The sequence below is a fragment of the Saccostrea cucullata genome, unplaced genomic scaffold (assembly GCF_032062105.1).
Source record: "Saccostrea cucullata isolate Sc308-1 unplaced genomic scaffold, CSIRO_AGI_Scuc_v1 ctg4021, whole genome shotgun sequence".
Taxonomy (NCBI): domain Eukaryota; kingdom Metazoa; phylum Mollusca; class Bivalvia; order Ostreida; family Ostreidae; genus Saccostrea; species Saccostrea cuccullata.
The window spans coordinates 27,605-49,575 of NW_026931749.1; the positions used below are offsets into that span (position 1 = coordinate 27,605).

A 21,971-nucleotide genomic window follows, 5' to 3' on the forward strand; every position below is an offset into this window, starting at 1 on the left:
ACCGATTCACTGGTAAAAAAAAAATGTTTTATCATCTACACTGACAAACCTTTGTTTGCCTTATATGGCTATTGTTATAACTGCGCACAGAGGATCTTACCACGAGCAACTGACCAATCATTGGAATGAATATTAACGTTTACGCCAAATACATGTTTGTATTTTACTTCGAACACGTGGTTCAGGTCAAATCTATGATCATGTCAATGGAATACAAAATAATAAAAATAAATGTTCTGAAGAACAAAATACAAAGATAAGAAACTATTAAAAATGTTACGGGCGTTTTTAATTAATTGTTTACTGAAAAAAATGTTTAATAAAATGTAGTTTTGTGTCTAGTATAGTACACCAGCGCTTCGAGGGTATATCTTATGCATTTAAATGGAGAAAACTTTGTTTACGTTCGTGATCACGTGTTTGGCCAGGGAATCTACCTGGCAATTGTATTCACCGATAGTACAACAAAGGAATTAATACAAAGCAAATCGCTTTTGCAGTATGACTTTTAGAAACCCAGACTTCCACCGTTTATTGAACAAATGAATTGTTTGTCATTATGAGCACGCACACAATATGTTTAAAATGCTTTTTTATTTACATTAAGATTTTCCTTTGTTTCAAGCGTAAAATTCCTGTAGTATTCGTAGTAACCCATAACGCAATACTCATTCAGCTGATTGGTCAGTTAAAATCATGCTGGGGCCTCATTTGCTAATCTGACGCCAAAAAATATAGTCCTGGTTCCCATGCAAAAAATATTTTTCCAAAAAGAAATTTTAATTCATGAATGCAGAAAATTCATCACAATCAGTGCTTTGTTTATAACCAGCTACATGGGATTTAACTAGCAATTTTTTTTATACATCGATAAGTTTTATTGCTGTTTATTATTCTAATACAGTACTGTTAAAAGTTGCAAATTATTTCATTTTCAGGTATTTTGAGAAATACATAAAAGTCATATTTCTGTATGACGTCACAGTAAACTTTTCTCGGTTAAATTATTCCCCGCCCCCTTTTTCAAGCCTGATTAACAATGCTGCGAGATAATAACAACTAGCACACGGCGGGTATAACTATTTGGCAAGCCCTGTAATACTTTTGACAGGAGGACTGACTCCATCCTTGGTAGATAAATTGATGTTTGCATCGTTGTTCAAAAACAGTTGTACCGTGCTACCTTCTTCATTTGACAAGCTATATAAATAGGACTGATTGCATCCCTGTTTCATAAATTGCTGTCGGCACCATTGTCTACTAACAGTTGTACCGTCCTATAATGTCTATTACAACAAGCTATATGAAGAGGACTGACTCCATCGTTCGTACATAAATTGCTGTCCGCACCATTGTCCAGTAACAGTTGTACCGTACTATCACGTCATGCTTCACAAGCTATATGAAGAGGACTGACTCCATCATTGGTACATAAATTGATGTCGGCACCGTTGTTTGATAACAGTTGTACTGTGCTATCATGTCCATTTTGACAAGCTATATAAAGAGGACTGACTTTATTTTTTTCACATAAATTGATGTTGGCACCATTGTTCAGTAATAGTTGTACCGTGCTGTCATGTCCATTTTCACAAGCTATGTAAAGAGGACTGGACCTATCGTTGGCACATATATTGATATCGGCACTGTTTTTCAGTAAGAGATGTACCGTGCTATCATGTCTTTTATAACAAGCTATATAAAGAGGACTGACTCCATCGTTGGTACAAAAATTACTGTCGGTACCATTGTCCAGTAACAGTTGTACCGTGCTGTCATATCCATTTTGACAAGCTATATAAAGAGGACTGACTCTATTCTTGAAACATAAATTTTTGTCGGCACCGTTATTAAGCAACAGTTGTACCGTGCTATCATGTCCATTTTGACGGGCTTCATAAAGAGAACTGGTTCCATCATTTGTACATGAATTGATGTCGACCTCGTTTTTTAGCAATAGTTGTACCGTGCTATCATGACCATTTTGACAAGTTATATAAAGAAGACGCCATCTTTGGTATACAGATTGATGTCGGCACCGTTGTTCAGTAAAATTTGTACCGTGCTATTATGTCCATTTTCACAAGCTATATAAAGGGGACTAGCCCCATCGTTGGTACATGAATTGATGTCAGCACCGTTGTTTAGTAACAGTTGCACTGGGCTATCATGTCCATTTTCACAAGCTATAAATAGAAGATTAACCTCATTCTTTTCACATCAATTGATGTTGGCCCCGTTTTTCAGTAACAGTTGTACCGTGCTATCATGTCCATTTTCACAAGCTATATAATGAGGACTAGCTCCATTGATTTGACATCAATTGATGTAGGCACCGTTGTTAAGTAACAATTGTACCGTGCTATCATATCCACTGTAACAAACTATATGAAGAGGACTGGCTCCATCGTTTGTACATGAATTGATATCGGCACCGTTGTTCAGTAACAGTTGTACCATGCTATCATGTCCATTTTGACAAGCTTTATAAAGAGGACTGGCTCTATTGATTTGACATAAATTGATGTCGGCACCGTTGTTAAGTAAGAATTGTACCATGCTATCATGTCCACTGTAACAAGCTATATGAAGAGGACTAGCTCCATCGTTTGTACATGAATTGATATCGGCACCGTTGTTCAGTAACAGTTGTAAAATGCTATCATGTCCATTATAACAGACTATGTGAAGAGGACTGGCTCCATAGTAAGTATATAAATTAATGTCGGCACCGTTGTTCAGTTACTGTTTTACCGTGCTCATATGTCCGTTTTGACAAGCAAGATAAAGAGGATTGGCTCTATCGTTTGTACATGAATTGATATCTGCACAGTTGTTCAGTAACAGTTGTACCGTACTATCATGTCCAGTTTCACAAGCTACATGAAGAGGACTGACTCCATTCTTTGCACATAAATTGATGTCGGCACCGCTGTTCAGTAACAGTTGTACTGTGCTATCATGTCCATTTTGACAAGCTACATAAAGAGGACCGTATCCATCGTTGAAACATGAATTGATGTCGGCACTTTTGTTAAGTAACAGTTGTATGGACTTATCATGTCCAAATCTACAAGCTTCAAGGAGAGAAGTGACTCCATCATTTGTACAAAGATTGCTTTCGGCACCGTTGTTCAGTAACAGTTGCACCGTACTATCATGTCCATTTTTACAAGCTACATTAAGAGGACTGGTTCCGTTGTTCATACATAAATTGATGTCGGCACCGTTGTTTAATAAGGACATAATGGTTGCATCTCGTCTTTCCCCTCCCTTTGTATCCATTCCAGCCTCTGTTAAATGTTCTTCCTCATTTACAATGGCTAATATTAATAGAGTCTATTTGCCATCAGTTGTAAACTTGTTTACATCAGCACCGATATTTGCTAATTTCTCAAATATTGAAGAATTATGAAATACGGAAGCAACATGAATGGGTAAAAAAACATCCCATTTTTCCATTATATTAAAATTTTCTCCAGTAGAATTTATAGGTTTGAATTACCATTTGCACACAAGGCAGAAAAGACGGGATAATCTTTTAGCGTTTTTTGATTGATTTTTTTAAGAAAAATGAAGAAATGTCATTATGACAAATATAAGGAATCCAATTAAAGGACATATTTCATCTTTCAAATCAAGGAAACGAAGTCTAGACAAGCCGATGCCTTTAAATAAGCTTGAAAATTTCGATCTGTCTATTTCACACTTAATTCTGACAAAAACCTTTCCAATCGAATCTACCTTTTCCTTTAAGGATTTTACGACACTCTTTCCTTAGACAAGGATTGAGTAGAACATCAATAAGGTGTTCTGTTTGCATATCAAAATAAACCTGTCCACAAGATCACCGATGTACTCTTGAGGCAGGTAAACAGTGAAGGGATCACGGTCTTCCTCTTCTGTATCGTCTTCTATCTTCATCTGGCGTCTCAGAAAACCACTATCTGCGTTTTGTATTGTCTTTTGTGGACAATCAGCACCAAACACCAGAGTCGTTATCTCCATTATAAAGTCATGAAGGAATTTGTAAATTTGTCTTACGCATTTGACATATGAACCATTTAGTTCATTTAAAGTTCTGCCAATGACAGAAACATTAATGTATTCTGGAAGTTCACACAGCCCTTAAATATTTTTGCATTTATGTAATGATATTTTATCTTTGTTTAAAGAGTGAATATCTAAATTATTATTGAATGCCATGATCAAAAGTAGGGCACAATATTTTTGTTTATCTTGTATTTTGTAATGTTCTATTTCCTTTTTTATGAACAGAAAAGGGTTTTTAAAGAGGTTAACTCCTTCTTGTCTGCTACTCAGTTCACATGAAAACACTTTACAAAGCAAAGGAAAATAAGCTTCCGTTTTGATAATTTCCGTAACTTTCTCATCAGATATATCCAAATGTTGACAGTATTTATTTAAGATCTTCCTTTTTTCTTCATCTGTCAGTTTTAATTCGTCGCTGTCAATTTCTACTATGTTAGACTCCTTTTTGAGAATACCTTCTAATCTTGTCATTAATGACACATCTTCTACATGACACCAACAATTTAACTCTTTGCAAGCAAGTTTGTAATGTTGTCTCGTAAGTTTTCCATGAGTTATATGATATATCATCAAGAGTTTCCTTACCTATCGGATCATTCAGTACAAACAGTGTTTGATTACCTGGCGAGATTCTAGGAGAACATATTTCTTTCACCTCATCGACATGTTTAATATCCCATCCCTGTTCTTCTTTTAACTTGAGTGCAATGTGTTGGATCATTGCCGTTTTTCCGCATCCAGAATTACCGACAACCGTGACCAGGTTTTGACTTTTAATCTTTTCTTCTACAAATTGCTTGCCGTTGTCGGAACAAAGTTCTTGTCCTCTTGCCAACTTCTCAGAATATCTTCTATTAGAGTTGTACCTTTAAATACTGAAAACAAACATGAGGCCCATGGGCCACATCGCTCACCTGAACATTATGGCTAAAATAAAAGCAGAACTTAGTTTATAATTGAAAAGTTTAAACCCAAAAGTGTCCCAACCATTCCTTAAAGAGGAGAGGGTATGCTTTGCACAAACTTGAATCTTCACTACCTGAGGATAATTCCATATAAATATTGACCAATCATGGCTTTGTTATTCTTTAGAAGATTTTTAAAGAAATTTCCAATATATTTCTATGTAAAACTTTGGTCGGCCATTGTGGCCCCGCCCTACCCCCGGGGGTCATGATTTGAACAAACTTGAATCAACACTACCGAGGATGCTTCCATATAAATATGACCAAACATGGCTTTGTTATTCTTGAGAAGAAGATTTTTAAAGATTTTTCCCATTTATTCCTATGTAAAACTTTGATCGTCCATTGTGGCCCCGCCCTACCCCCTGGGGTCATGATTTGAAAAAATCTTGAACCTACACAACCTGAGGATGCTTAAATATAAATATGACCAATCATGGCTTTGTTATTCTTGAGAAGAAGATTTTCAAATAATTTTCCCATATACATGTATTTCTATGTAAAACTTTGGTCGGCCATTGTGGCCCTGCCCTACCCCCGGGAGTCATGATTTGAACAAACTTACAATGCAAATTTACACTACCTGAGTATGATTCCACATGAGTTTCATATTTCCTGGCCCAGTGGTTCTTGAGAATAAGATTTTTAAAACATACCATCAAATTTTCATGTCCCCTTAAATGAGGGCGTGGCCCTTCATTTGAACAAACTTGAATCCCTTCACCTAAGAATGCTTTGTGGCAAGTTTGGATGAAATTCGCCCAGCGGTTCTTGAGAAGAAGTCGAAAATGTGAAAAGTTTACAGACAGACAGACATACAGACGGACAGCCTGACGGACGCCGGACAAAATGTGATCAGAAAAGCTCACTTGAGCCTTCGGCTCAGGTTAGCTAAAAGCCCATCACAGGAATATTATTGTGTAATTATGTCTATGCCTCGAAAAATTCATGTTCACTTTCAACAGAGACTATTGCTATGGTTCTTCATTAATTTAAACTAATCCAAAGAGAAAATAAGTGGAGCCTCATTTATCTGGACGTATTCGTTCCCAATCAATTTGTCCGGATATGTGAAGCGTCCTGATATCTGAATTACCAGTTAAGACAAAATAGCGTTTAAAAATTCCGTTCCGATGAAAAGTCGTCCGGATACTGAAGCATCCGGATATCTGGCCTCCGGATATCTGAAGGTCCACTGTTATCGATTTTGAAATATAAATCGCATTTGCTGACCATATAAGGATATAAAATTGTACGTATAAGTTTTGATTCATTATTTCTTAAGGGGGATTCTTTTCTGGTTTCTGAAAATCAAATATTAAAAATTACTTGCTTCTATTCTTCTTCTTTAATTAAATTTTGAGGATTTAAAAGATATTTTATCGCCTCCTCATAATTAAAAAAAAAAATTTAAGATGATTAACTGAGATTTAAAAACTATGAAAAAAAAATTCAAGAAAATTTGGCATCAAAACATTAAAAGAAATCCATTACATCTGAACGTACGACTTTTTAACATTCTATACATCAAAGTGAAGTCCAAGCTTTTTGACATTACATATAGCTCCTTTTTCAATAAAAATGGATCTCGTAAATATACACTGTACTAATCTTGTCATTGGTCAAATCAAATATGGTTTTGTTTAAATACTCTTATTGTACACATCGGTACTGTAAAACTTATATTACATGTTACAAGAGGCCAAGTGAGGAAATTTATGTTTTGCTAAAGAATTGGAAAGTAAATTTTTGAAAAATTCTAAAATTTCATCACGATTTGATGAAAGCATATTTTAATAAAGATTTATAATGCAACAACATTATAAAATTTCACTTTGTTCTAATAACTAATTATGTCACAGCAGCTTTCTGTAAATGGATATTTGTAAAATCCCGGGGAGACCTCGACGTAACCTCAGGTTAAGTATGTAACGTCACGTTAAAGAAGCATCTCACCCTGAGTCTACAAAATGCTGCTTTTTTTCTTTTACATTTTTTTCTCCCAAGAAGAGCTTTAATATCCTTGCGCACCAACTTATCTTTCAAAATACAACCCTTCTCTCCATATAATGCTCAAACTTCAGTAGCAGTGTTAAGAGCAGTGCATGTACGTCAACAGACAAAGATCTTTAACGCTTTTATGTTGTCTAGGGGGATAAACATTTAAAACAGATCATCCAAAAGGCGACCACACCTTTTTTCAAAGTCCATGGAAGATCTATTTTACTAAACTTTCTTAGGCCAAAGGAAAACCAGTAATTTAATGTCTATGTTAATAATATACGAGTTAAACATAGTCTGATCCTAAGATTTTCGGGAAACTTAATAACTGAACAGACATTTGACGTTGTCTAACAAAAATAAACAATAAATAATAAACATATAAACTAAATATCCAAATGAACTCACACATAAAGTTTTATAAAAAGATCAAGCAATCGTAATGATGACATAATTTTCATTAAATATACCAAATAGGGCGGTTTTAATCTAATTTCAAGTATTAAAAAAATCAAAATGATTATGAACGTGTTAATGTCTCACCCAGATTTCCAAACATCCATTTCTAAAGTAACTGCCATTGAGTTACTATCATAAATGTTTAAAACCTTTTTATTTAAGATATTCAACAAGTGTCTATTTCTTATTCTTAATTTTGAACTAATTTCACTCACAAATAATTAAAATACGAAGAAATTCCACGAACTTTCTGGATCAACAATCGTATCTTTTTACCATTTGATCCATCGACACAATGATCGATCTACAACTGTTTATTATTTAGTTGTAAATTGAAGAGGTCGTTGCTAGACCATCTTTAGTCAGTTTTAAAGTTTTAAAATTTCCTAAAATTTTCCATTTCATTTCTATCTTTGTTTTTAGGAAAAGAATAAAAGAGTTTATTTATGTATTGAAAAAAATATGTTTTTTCTCCTTTTTTCAAATGCATTATTCAATCAATAATTGTAATCTTGTTTACATAATTTACTTTTTGGGTGTCTATATAAGGAATTGGACAACTAACCTCCTTCAGCCTGGTCCTCATTTTCGTTCTCCTGTAATAAAGCTTTCTTTTCTGAATTTTGACTCGTCATTACATCCATCTTAATTCCTACAGAAAAAAAGAATATCAAAACATGACATAATAATATGCTCTTTGTTTTTGAATAATTTAAAATATAAAATTTCATAAGTGTAACTTTCATTCAAAGTTTCGTCTTTTATCATTAATCCTGTTTTATACAGACCACATTTTCTTCACATTAAATTAAAAAGAATTTGGAAAACTAACTTCCAGTTTCCTTTTCACTGGCCTTACGACGGTGTTTCAGTTTCCATATCAAACATGAACATAGGAAAATAACGACAAGAGCAGCTAAAACCACGGGTACCGCTATCCAGATATTGCTTCCAGAAGAATCCCCCGGTTCGGTAGAAGTGGTCCACAATAGACTGACATTTCTAGGGGAGACAGTCGTAACTTCAAGGTCACTACATAAGGATTTGTTTGTGTCATGTTGGATTTAAAGAACAGGAAAGAATTGTGTGAATAATTACAATAAATATATTTCGTTGTAGAAATACCTGCTTAAGGTAGGACAGGTAGGGTCAGCTAGATAAAATCTGTTTTGTTTGTTGATTTTTGTGCAAGCTGGATCTAGAGATTCAAAGTTCAGGTATTGATTGTAAATATCATTTTTTTAAAAGTATGTAACAGATAAATAAAAGTTTCTTCTTTACATAACAATCACATTTAAGCTTTGAATTAACAAGCCTAAAAAGAATGAAGAAAGAAAGTAAACAGTAAACATATCATTCATAATTTAATTAAGTTCATCAACAGATGATACTCGAAATTTTACAAGATTTCATTTGTTTCCTAGAATTTCGGGTAATTTTCAAATGAATGTTGTCCAATCCAAAACATATACATGTATACAGGTATTTAAGGAATTCTCACATTTTATTAGATAGTAAAAATATAAATTATAACAAGATAATTTCTATTAATGGCTTTAAAGTTTTATTTGTACGAAACAAGAAGTTCCATCTCTGAAAAAAGGACATACATATTTTTTTTTACTAAATATAACAAGACATGTGAATAGAAGAGATATATTGTTTGAATGTTGTATATTTTTTTTTTGAAAATTACTTTTTTGACATTACATTATACGCTCATTATTTAACACTAATGCATAATTATAGAAGTTTTCCCGAAAGGATCCTTTTTTCAGTCTCTTAAGTTGATTTGTTTTGAACGTAGTTTATTGATATCAATCAAAAGGATTGGAAACAAGTTCTAAATAACTTAGTGAATTCCTCTCCTTACATAATTACGAAAGCCCAGAAGGCTCATTCGAGATTCAAGTTTCGAAATACGAGATTCAAAATTCGAGATTCGAAATTCGAGTTTCGAGATTCAAGATCCAGATTAACCAATCAAAAGGCTCATTCGAGATTCGAGGTTTGAAATTCGAGATTCGAAATTCGAGTTTCGAGATTCAAAATCCAGATTAACCAATCAAATGCGGGTTCAACATTGATTACTCCCCTTTATTATGTTTAATCTATCAATAAATCGTTTAATATATTTATAACAAATGAGTCATTTGAATAAATTACAATGCAAGAAAGAGTGTTATATAAATTAGAAAGAAAGTTAAATAATCATTTGATTTTTGATCAGCAAGATATACTTCAATTTATATTATGACTTCTTAAATATTAAATAGAATACATAATCAGGAATATATATATTTTTGCATTGTCTACTATATATAAAGGATTGTTGACATAATAATAAAGTTATAAATAGTGACTAAAGATTAACAAAATCCTTGTAGCCTTGATAAATAAAAAACCGAGTATATTTTAGTCTTTGACCATAACGCTATGATCAGAGACTAAAATATAAAACCATAACGCTATAGTTCTGCAGCTAATTTAGACTAATCTACTGTTTGATATCAGATAAAATGAATGCTGCATTTATTCTAATTCATATTTGCAATCTGTATTGTATATATAATTGTTAATTAGTTCAAGAAATCAAAGCCTTAGATGAACATAAGTAATTGAAAACTTTATTTTAATGTATTCCCTCTATTAGGAAAACGAGCGCGGTTTTTATTTATCAAGGCTATATTGCCTTTCAAAGTTTTAAAGTAACATTTTCAGTGTCGGAAAAATTGGCAGGTGTTGCCGGTAGGGGTGGGGATTTTGTTAATCTTTAGACACTATTTATAACTGTATTATTATGTCAGCAACCCTTTATATACAGTAGACAATGCAAAAATATATATATTCCTGATATATGTATTCTATTTAATATTTAAGAAGTCATAATATAAATTGAAGTATATCTTGCTGATCAAAAATCAAATGATTATTTAACTTTCCTTCTAATACATATAACACTCTTTCTTGTATTGTAATTTAATCAAATGACTCATTTGTTATAAATATATTAAACGATTTATTGATAGATAAAGCATAATAAAGGGAAGTAATCAAATGTTGAACCCGTATTTGATTAGTTAATCTAGATTTTGAATCTCGAAACTCGAATTTCGAATCTCGTATTTCGAACCTCGAATCTCGAATGAGCCTTTTGGTTGGTTAATCTGGATCTTGAATCTCGAAACTCGAATTTCGAATCTCGTATTTTGAATCTCGTATTTCGAAACTTGAATCTCGAATGAGCCTTCTGGGCTTTCGTACATAATACAATATGTCATGCAAAAAGAAAAAATAATACAATCCATACATGAATAAATAGATACAATATAATGTAATACATCATTTGGAGAATCTACATGTTTCGTCAATAAATTTATGAACAGCAGCAAAAATACTGTTATTTATCTGTAAAGGCAAATTAACCTCACCACATAATAATACATTAATATCTATAGAAACCAAATCAAGCATGAACAAATGATTAAAAATGATTAAAAAGAGTACTTCTAGCACTGGAATAATTTGTGCATGCAAAAAAGAAATGATACACATCTTCATTTTTTCCACATAAACATAATGGACTACTTACAATATTTCGTTTATATAGATCATGGTTTAGTATACAGTAATGTCTTAACTTGGTATGAATGATATTTGTGTATCGTTTGCCAAAAGAATAGTATGGTGGTGGAATATCAATTTTTGTTGTCAAGTTTTTTCTAAATGCTTTGACTGAAACGGCTTCTCTCGTATCTGTTTTTAATAAATTCCATTGTCTCTTAAGTTAAGGCAATATATAAGCTTCAACTTTGATGTCGAAAGGTGTTTGTTATAAAATTGAAACTATCTATTTCAATGAAAAAAAAACAAGAAAACTTTATAAACCTTCATTTTTCATTATTTCGTCAAAGCTTTGATTGATGTAAAACGTGCTTTTAGTTTTTATGTATAATATTGATTTATATACCAAACAGCAAAGTTAAATTATCACAAACGCAACTCATATTGTGTTCAGTTAACTTTGTTTAGTTTTATTTTTTCGCCGTTTGTTTTTAAAAGCATTCACACATTCAAAAGAAAGTCTGGTTTTTTCAAATGAACAATGACAAGGTAGCAAAATAGCTAACCTTTAAGAGCCATTCTCTGTAAGAATCAAAGAATTTAGAAAAAAAGTTGGAAATGGTACATCACAGATTTGGCTGATTTTTTGAATGCAATTTTGAAACACCATGTATAGAACATTTTGGGGGTAAATTTATTTTTTTTTTAGTCCCGGTTGCCATGGTAACCAAAACCACCATTTTGAGGCCAAAAATACAGAGCAACCTACTGAAAGTATACCATCTTCATCATAAATATTTTCTGCATATTATTTACAGATTTAATTGTTGCCTAATCTGATACCCCAATTGTTGGAGTAACTACCACAACTAATGAAATTATTCAGTTGTTGGTCATAAAAGAGGTGTCTTTCAGTAAAAAGAGTGAATTTTTCAAAATTTTAAGAAATTTGAAAAAAAAATGCAAATTTTTGGCATTTTCTTAACATAGTAGCAAGAAAACGCGAGCAATATAACAAACAACTACCATCACTGAAAAGGTGATTCCTTAACTTAATAAAATATAAAAATTTCTAGAGAGGTATTATTTCTCAAAAGAAAATAAAACAAAAACGAAAATGGTTGCCATGGAGATTTTGGATTAATTTGTAGATTCAACATTTGGCTCCTTTTTGTACATTATAGCTTAAAAAAAATCAAAAGTAAAACAAATCACACTACTTAACCTCATAATTTTAAAATATTATGATAAAAATGTATGTTCATAAATTAAACAAAAATAATGTGTTACTATAGTAACCAACAAGTCAGGAAAAATCACGATAGCCTTATTAGCTACTATATCGTTACGCAGAATCTGTGGCCTCAGTGCATGGTTAAATTTCTTCAATTAGATAGATAACACTTATTATATTTGGTATTTCACTTATCTACATTTAAAAAGTTAAATAAAAATTCAAGCGTCTAAAATCACTTTGCTATGGTAACCCAATAGTTTTTAAACACTTCCTTATAATGGTTGCTATCACAATTTTTGTGATACTGACAAGTATACAAGGGATAATATAAAAGCTTCATTCATGATTTTTTTTTCTTTTTCAATAAAATAAATTGAATTTACTTGTATTTCATCAAATATCAAACAGAATTTTTTTTTAAAAAATGGTTGCTATGGCAACCAATAGTTCAGGATAAATAATTTTCATTGATATGTTTAATATACAAAATCTTCTGCTTTATTGCATGATTATATATTTTCTTCAATTCCATATAAACCTTTTCATTTCACTAACATGAAAATAGAAATTTATAATTTAAAAAGAAAACAGTTGCTATGGTAACCAATTGCTTATAACTCAGGAATGATCCAAATAATTATTGGTTAATCAATATACAAAACTCATAGCACTGCCACCAATGTTTGATTATGCTTGTAATTAATTTATTTACCGGGACAAAAACAGATGAACTCAAACTTAAACTGATCAGATTTTTCTGAATTACTGCAGCAGGATTTGTTTCCATGGAAACAATAAATACCTTCTTAAAATCATGACCGATCTTTTGGAAGCAACTTGCTTTAATTTATTAATTGAAACATATATACACATATTTTAACATGTACGTGCGCTTCTTAGTTTAAATAGGACAAGCAAAGTCAAGAGTGCCCCCCCCCCCCTCTCCTCGATTCAACTTGTTTGTTGTTGTTGAAATTATCTTTTGCTGTTCCTTTTTATACGGCCGTCTTAAGATGGGACGTATTATGTTATAGGATTTGTGTCCGTCCTGCTGTCTGTCCGTCTGTTAGTTAATCTCGTGTCCGGCTCATAACTTTAATACTATAAGGCCTAGAGTTACCAAATTTTGTCAGCTGATACATCTTGGGTAGAAGATGTGTTTCGCACAAAAAGTAGGTCACTCTGACCTTTAATAAAGATGCTATAGCCAAATATGGAAAAATCCTGTCCGGCTCATAACTAGAAAACTATGAGACCTAGAGCTTAAAAGTATACAGCTAAAGTAGAAGGTGTGTCGCGACCTATTTCAAGGCCACTGTGACCTTTAATTTAAGTGATTTTTTTTTTAAAAAACTAAGTCTTTTAAATTTTAAACTTCATAATCCTAAAAAATGTAAAAATATAGTTGTATCCTTAATATCCTTATTAAAAAAAAATTTAATTTAAGTAAAAACTTATTTTTTTCATGATATACTTTACAGCAATCTGTAACAAATGTTTATGCTTTGAGAGGAATTCAATTTGTCCCATGGGCATAATTATCAAGCCCGGGTCAAGAAGAATTTTGATAGCAGAAACTTGCATGTCAAATTAGAGAGAAATAAATGAGTTTATTGTCAGGAGCTAAGAGCATCTCTAGATCTGATGCAGCTGTTATCTTAATTTATTACAGCTGTTATCTCTTGGGAGTTGGGCAAAAAGAAATGGCCTCATAGTTGCTTGTGTTAATTAAGAGTTCTTGATGGCTAGTCCAGATAAAGATCTTCCAACTGGTGTAATGTAATTAAAACAAATTTATTTTTTAGTGTATGATTAAAACTAAATTAGTATTGTATAATATAATTAAAACTAATTATACATGTGTTCATTGAAAATATATATATATATATTATTATTTCAATTTTTATATATTTGCAACAAATTGCAGTCATGTCTCACTTAGAATTTTATAGTCTGAAGAAATTAAAATCTATGTTTGATTTTTTTTTATTAAACTGTAGCATTTCTATTATTTAATAAAATATGCAATAAACAATTTAAGTTTAAGTAAGCTGCAGATGGATATTTGTTATGCTCTAATACAACCAGTTTAGGAGTTATATGATGTATTTGTTATAATCAATCCCTACACTGCAAGTCTCTTAGAGATGTATGATAAGAAATGGAAATTAAATCATTGAAACCTGTGTCAATCTGTTAATCAAGGCTACCTGATTTTCTTGCATCCTAACCAATTTATTATTATTGAACAATATTTGACGGGCGTATCATGCTGTGGCGGGGCACTTTTTGTAAGGAATTATTATACCACCGCTACGAAGGAGAAGGGGTTATACTAATTTACTTTTGTGTGTCAGTCCGTCCGTCTGTCTGGCTGGCTGGCTGCCTGTGTGTCTGTATGTAACAAATGTTTGGTTGCAGTTTCTCAGCAACTAGTCATTGAAATGATGATTAAAATTTTAGCACAGTATTTGCTAAGGCATGCTATATGCATGGTGGGTAATATTTGAGTTTAAATCTGATATCAACTTCCTGTTTATACGTGTGTCTGTCCGTACCATACATAAAAAATTTCGTTAAGGTTTCCCAACAGAGATAAGTGTCTTTTCATACACATTAAGAATGACAATCAAAATTCAGTATGCAATTTAAAGATTTTGTGATTTTGTTCTTCCTCATTAAGGCACCGAGGTTAAAATAATTGTATAAGGGAAAGTACAATTAGGTGGATGGCATATAATAATACAAACCAAAGCCACTCTTGTTAGGTCCAAAACACTGTGGGGGTGAACTCCCTTTCAGCTTTTGAAATTCAATCAACAGAGAACCTCATTTTGACTCAAAGTGAGTGTAATATTACCTTAGTGACCCTCTCTACACCAGTGCAAAATTTTGGACATTGAGAAAAACATTCTATAAAGGTGTTAATATATTGAGCTTATTTATATGATTTTCACTATATGGTGTAGGGCATTTACCCCCAGGAAAAATAATCAAACACAACACAGTATACTTAAGTGAATAGAAATGACTGCTGTTTTCTTCCATAAAGAAAGTACTATGTATATAACATGTTCAATTAATTTATCTTGGCCTTTTAAAATGTTAAGAATACTTGAATTGATTACAAAATGTGTAATATACTGTGAATTTCTATTTTTTAGAATTTAGATCTAAGGGCAGATCACTCTAACTGCAAAAAATACCGTAGAATCAGAATTCTTTAGTGTGCAATGTAGAGAGGGTTCTTAAGTATACATCGATATATGACAAGAAAAATATAATTATCTGAAATAGTTTTCGGGGGGGGGGGGGGTGTTAAAGTGGGGGGTGGCAATAGAATGTTACCACCCCTCCTCCAATATGTTAAAAAAGGGGGCTTGATTTATTTGTATTAATATTTCTTCAAATTAAATAACTTATTTGTATCTAAAACTATTTGGAAAGCTTATTAAAAATATTTTCCAGAACAAAAAGTATGTGATAAATGGAATACTGAGATGCCCTCATAAAATATGACAAAATCAAATATAATAATTTTTTTCTCTCAGCTATAATTCGGGCACATAAATCTATGATTTCAACAACGACCATTTTACATATACCCAATTTCTGCATGTACGTAAAAGGAACTCCTCTCCACTGAAAATTGCCATATTTCCCTATAAACCTTAATGTATTCCTTCATTACATATTGTTTCAGTAAAGTGTACACATTGTATAAATTTGGCATAAATTCAACTGTGACAGTGTTTGTTATGTCAAAAAATCTTAATAATTAAGATAAATGTATTTTTTCTTTGTTGCAATAAAATAATCTGACATTAAAGAGATAAATATCTAAGTTCTTTCAATTTTTTGCAATAACTTCAAATTCCTAAATGAAAGGGCACATTCACAAACGATCATCATCCCCATTCAAAAAAAAAATTGCATCAACAAATTTCAGCCCTGCACAAATTGAAATCTAAAAGAAAATTGCAGTTTTGTTATGTGTTCAGTTTAGTGATGTGATTTCATAAGGTCAACATGTACAATAAAATATGAATAATTTTAAAAAATGCTAAATAAATGAAATTTTTTTTTTTTTAAAAATTGATGAAATGCCTTTCATGGCAATACCCCCCCACCTTCTTTTTTAGCTATACTGGTCAGAGACCAGAAGAACTTATGCGATTGTAATGCGTCCGGCGTCCATCCGTCTGTCTGTCCGTCTTTCTGTAAACAATTTTTAAAAACGCTACTCCTTCCTTCAATTTTAGTATGATTTCAATATTACTTGGCACACAAGTAGACTACACTAAGATACATAGAATAGTGCATCGGTTTTTGATTTCGATGAACGGTGTTGCCATGGTTACTAAAAATAGAATTTAAAACGCTACTCCTTCTACAATTTTGGTCTGATTTCAATATAACTTGGCACACAAGTAGACCACACTAGATACATAGAATAGTGCATCGTTTTTTGATTTCGATGAACGGTGTTACCTTAGTTACTAAAAATAGAATTTTCTGTGAAATTCCTTTAAAACGCTACTCCTTGTACAGTTTTAGTTTGATTTCAAAATAAGTTGGCACACAAGTAGACTACACAAAGATACATAACAATGGTTTTTGATAAGTACAAATCAGTAGAGCTACAGTCTCGACAGAGACTTCTGGTTTCAAGCACACAATGAAAAAGCTGTTATGAGGTATTTAGCTTTTGTCATATACAGAAATGCTTTGGTTTAATTTGATAACATATATACTTTTTATCAACAGATGGTTTATATAATTTTCATCAACATCTGATTTTAATAACATTGATAATTTGCCTATACTATAAATTATTGATATAATTAGAATCATGTCATTATTTAGGCTTTGGGTACTTAAATGTTATTTTTACAATAAATAGTTATACCCTATTATTAATAAACTCATACAAAATATGTGCAACTTAATTTACTTTCAATGTTCTATTCATGGTAAATATTTCATTGGTACTTGCCTAGTGATCTTCTTAATGTCATGTATATTACTTCATCACAACCTTATTATCCCATTCTTAGCTCTGAAGTCCATTTAACTGACGTTACTTTGTTTTTACACACTTTCTTTTCAATAATGAAGCACTTGACACATAGGCAGGAATTTCATCAGCTCATAGGATGCTATCCATTTTTTAAGTTTACAATGTATCACATACACATCTTACACACAAACATGTATATCTCTCAGACACAGTAAAGCCTGAACAATCATTTAAAAGTTTGACTAAGGGTAATGTTAAATACTTCACAAATTGGATTTAAACCCTTGAAAATATCCAAAACAGACATTATTTACTCCTCAAAGTCGTTTTCTGCTGTGGACTTTCACTTTCATTTTCATTGATTTAAGCAAAAGATTTCCGAAAGGGGATATAACTCTTGACAAAAATATCTGTAAATTTAGAGATTTTTACAAACCTTACAATCAATTTATTTTCTTAAAGTAAATACTACCTCTCCAGTTTTTTTTTCATATGTTCTTCATAAATGTATAAGGTGAAATTCAGAGCATCAGAATATTCCACCAGTGCCTGCGTTTTTTGTCTACATTGTTATGTTCAACCCCCTTTTTTAAAGCAATTTTTTATGTTATTTGGCATTTAACGGCAGGTCCAAAATTTTTTTTTCAACTTTTTTGTATAGAAAATACAAATAACAAATTATTTCAATGGAAAAAATAATAATAATCGCCTTTATTAATTAAATGTACATTAATGAGAAGAAATATCATTTTAGGTATTCTCCACCTATGTGCAAAAACAGGTAACCTGGTTGCCATGGAAACAAGACCAATTGGCCACTTTCAATAATATTTTTGTAAATTGGGCTTATAATGTAGTTATTTCACCAAATTTCAACAAAATCCGTGAGAATCAATTTCCAGCCCATGTTGATGCCTACAGAGAATGACTCTTAACAATTCAAATTTCTTAAGGTTAATCGCGGGTTTACTGCATAAAAATTCTTACGAGAAAACAGATCTTGAAAATTTGGTATAATATTCTTTCGAATTTACTGCGTATTTTCTGCATTTTTTTTTATTAAATTTGCCTACGTACTTTTGATGTTATGTTTCTGTAAACGTGGTATTGTTTTAGTACATTTTTACGCTTTACCATTGAAATATATGGAAAAATGATGTTAAAAATTCAAGCAAATTTTGTGGAAAGAGTTTCTTTTAAAAGGGTTGGAGATCTTTTTTTAAAAAATAGACAAATTCGGAAGTAAGCCAGCAAAAGCAAGGAGACTAAACGAAAGAACAAGGTTAACTTTTGCCTTATTTGGCCCTGTGAATTTCTGAAAAAACTTAAAGTGCATAGTTTTAATTAAAAATACATTAAATATCACTTAGATCTTTGGTGATTGCATATTTATCAAAAATGACGTCATTTTCTGGCTAGTCAATACATTATGACGTCACGAAATGCCTAAATTTCCTCAAAATTTGAGAAAGTCTACAAACCGGCCAATGTTAAAAATAGTTATTTTATTTTTAATGTACAGCTTAACCTCTGATCTTAAATTTACAATTAGTAAATAATAGAACTGTTTCTGATGATTAATGGACATGTTTTATTTTTTAGATCAGAGAGTGCACTCATATTATTTTTCTTTACTGAAAGTACACAATAATACCTGTTTACTGAAAAATTCAAGTACATTGGAATTTCAGAAAGCCAGTTCTCCAAAACCTGAACATTATAAATTAAGAAGATTCTTTTAAATAGGATATGAAAGCACCATTTATCTATTTTATTTTAGTGTTTCAAATTGAAAATCCAGTGTTGATTAATTAATTGGTAAATCTACTGGGTCATTTTATGCATAAAGTGAACTGACTTCTTTTATTAAATACATAATAACCAAATAATTAAAATAATTATGACACTTAGAAGAAAAATCAGGAAAATACATGATTGTATATAAATTTAAACTGCATTTAGTGTTGAGGATTGATTCCATCCTAAAAAATTACACAAACTTTTGCCCCCGATTTGATTGGTAGTTATGATGAAATACGCATGTTCCCCTGAGTTGCTAATTACATGCGCACATACAACATACAACCACCCCTCCAAAGTTATCTGTTTAGCAATTTTAATTATAATAACTTTCTTTTCTCATACCATAACTTCCTTTTTCACTGATCGAATGACTTATTCTGGTTGACTTTCAGCAGTTTAATGACACTTATTTACAATCTAAATTATTCCTTTCATTTGCTATTGTATTTAAGTTGTCCTAAGGCATTACCGGTTCATATACTATCACATCAGAATTATTATTATTATTATTATCTTATTAATTTATAAAGCGCAAAATCACATATAGTTTCTATGCGCTGTACAATGGCTAATTCAGATTGAAATTCAATTATAAAACTTGTACGAGGTTTACGTACAGTATCATTTACTTTGTATAAATGGACTTGATAAGTACAGACTTGGAGTCATTTGCAGAGAATAAAACGGGAAACAACGCAACATTGCCCTTGTGACGTACATGTAACTAACGTCATAATCAAATGTGCACAAAACAACCGCTCAAATCGTCAAAATTGTGTACCAAAATTGATGACAAAAGCAAACCCGCGACCTACCATAAATGATTTTGAGATTTAGAATGTTAATTTAATTTGGTATATTGAAATTTAATATTTCAGTTCATAATCCGCGCAAAACACTTACAATTCAGCATCAGTTTGGACTGGTAATACGTGCTGGGACAGCCCTCAGTAAAATGAAGACATGATCGATTGTATAAATAACCGGAGTGAAGAACCATGCAATTTCCTGTCAATTAAATTGTTAATGCATTGTACACGGAAATTAATAAAATGATATTAAGATATGTTTTAACTCATAAATTATTTCATTTGTTAAAATTTATTACATGTTAGGTTTTATAATGGTATCTCCTTCTAAAAAAGATACTTGCAGAAAGAACAGTCAAACGGAGAAGAGAATGCAAGAAGATTATGAAATAAAGGTAATATGCTACTCAATTTATATATAAAAAGATAAACAGATTTTTTGTCTTAAAATAAGATGACCATTTAAGAGCACTATTTGTGTCCTTAGAGTCAGAATAAACATAATTTCAATTTATCTTACCCTTTTCAATCAAAAAGCTTGTTTGATAGCACAATTCAACAAGTTGAGACAGGTCAGATAATGGTAAACAATGATATGTGTTTTTAAACTTGTCAATTCCAGAACAAGTTAGTCTTTTGGAAGCATGGTCAACTTCAGTAATGTTCCTAGGGAAAATGTTAACTCGAAACATTGTACCTTTAGATCGTACTGTGGACATCTGTAAAGATGAAATTGTGTTTACCTAAAATATATAAATTCGATCATATTTTGTATCTTGCATCATATAGATTAGGAAACAACACTGAAAGGCTGGATAAAGGAGTTATTGAGCACTTATCTTTACGGAAAAGTTTACTTGACATCACAAAAATTACACTGTAATAATTCCTCACTTTAACAGAAAAGAAAATGATTTGCGATTTTCAGATGTACATAGATGTAAAATCATATAAAAACTTCCCAAGCATTAAATCTTATCCTTAATATAAATCAAAGAAAGAAACCGTTTTAACAAGTCAATGATCGGAATTCCATGTTGGAATCAAGTGATAGTAGTACAATATGACAGATTGTATGCGTAGAGCTATACGGATGAAATGAGTTTCCATAGTGAAAATGCATTCTTTCATCAAGCAATTTTTTTTTACAAATGTTAGAGCATTAATACCTATGTAAAACTTTTGTTAACTACCGTTCTTCACTGGTTACATGTATCAAGGTATTTGATTTAGGATAAGGTTACACGTAATCCAAAGCCTGAACTAGTTTAACTGTGATTTCTTTTACATAGTCGATATGTTTTATATCGAGTTGCTTCACTAAATCGTTCTTTTGCAAGGGCATACACAAAATAAATGTTGATCATTTTTTAAGTATAAATATAGATATTTCTTAACTTAAAAAAGTATAACTGTTTTTCTAAAATCAACAAAACGGTGCATTAAAACAATTTAAAAAAAACTAGCAATATCTCAAAACAACATGACATACACAAACAAAGTACAACTAAAATTTCTAATTTTAACAAAATTAGGTCTTTCCAATATTGAAATTCGTGATGACCTCAATGCAGAACGCATTATATACAATAATCACGTAACTTTCTGATAAGGTGACTTAACCAAATAGTTAGATTACTTTCTTCATTTGATATTAAAAATCGTTTCAAACCTTTATAGCTATACTAAAAAATACTAGCATTATTAAAAAAATATTATTTGTTGACGTTTATATTTTGCTGATTTATCTGAATAAGACCCTTGCGATGCTACGAACTAAAAAACGAAAATGTGAATACAAGAAAAATGGTCATTCGCATAACATTTGATAAATTTAATTTATTCTACTTTATGCTTCCAGTACCCGAAGCTTGTAACATTAACTATATTAAGATAGACATCCTAGATTTTCTTAACCTTAGTTGAACAAAAAATAAATATGTGCATCTCATGAGTGATTAAATTTTTTTTTGAAACGCTTGTCTTACATTAGCATTCAAAGCATTTGAAAATTTGAGATACTGGGCCTCTCAACACATTAAAAAAATATCAGAAGAAAT

The 21,971-nt window shown here is 31.4% G+C and overlaps 1 protein-coding gene and 1 long non-coding RNA gene across 2 annotated transcripts; both read right to left on the bottom strand.

The window, feature by feature from the left end:
• Window positions 1-1,992: 1,992 nt before the first annotated feature.
• LOC134233442 (ankyrin repeat domain-containing protein 29-like) lies at window positions 1,993-4,008 on the bottom strand. Its single transcript, XM_062715414.1, has 3 exons — window positions 3,852-4,008; window positions 3,075-3,323; window positions 1,993-2,186 (listed from the first exon to the last, which is right to left on the bottom strand). Exons 1-3 carry the CDS (start codon window positions 4,006-4,008, stop codon window positions 1,993-1,995), a joined length of 600 nt encoding a protein of 199 aa, XP_062571398.1.
• A 694-nt stretch (window positions 4,009-4,702) lies between these two features.
• LOC134233445 (uncharacterized) lies at window positions 4,703-8,367 on the bottom strand. The gene is made up of 3 exons (XR_009984995.1): window positions 8,311-8,367; window positions 8,044-8,130; window positions 4,703-4,919 (listed from the first exon to the last, which is right to left on the bottom strand). It is a non-coding gene; the product is annotated as an uncharacterized LOC134233445 (long non-coding RNA).
• Between the last annotated feature and the right edge of the window lie 13,604 nt (window positions 8,368-21,971).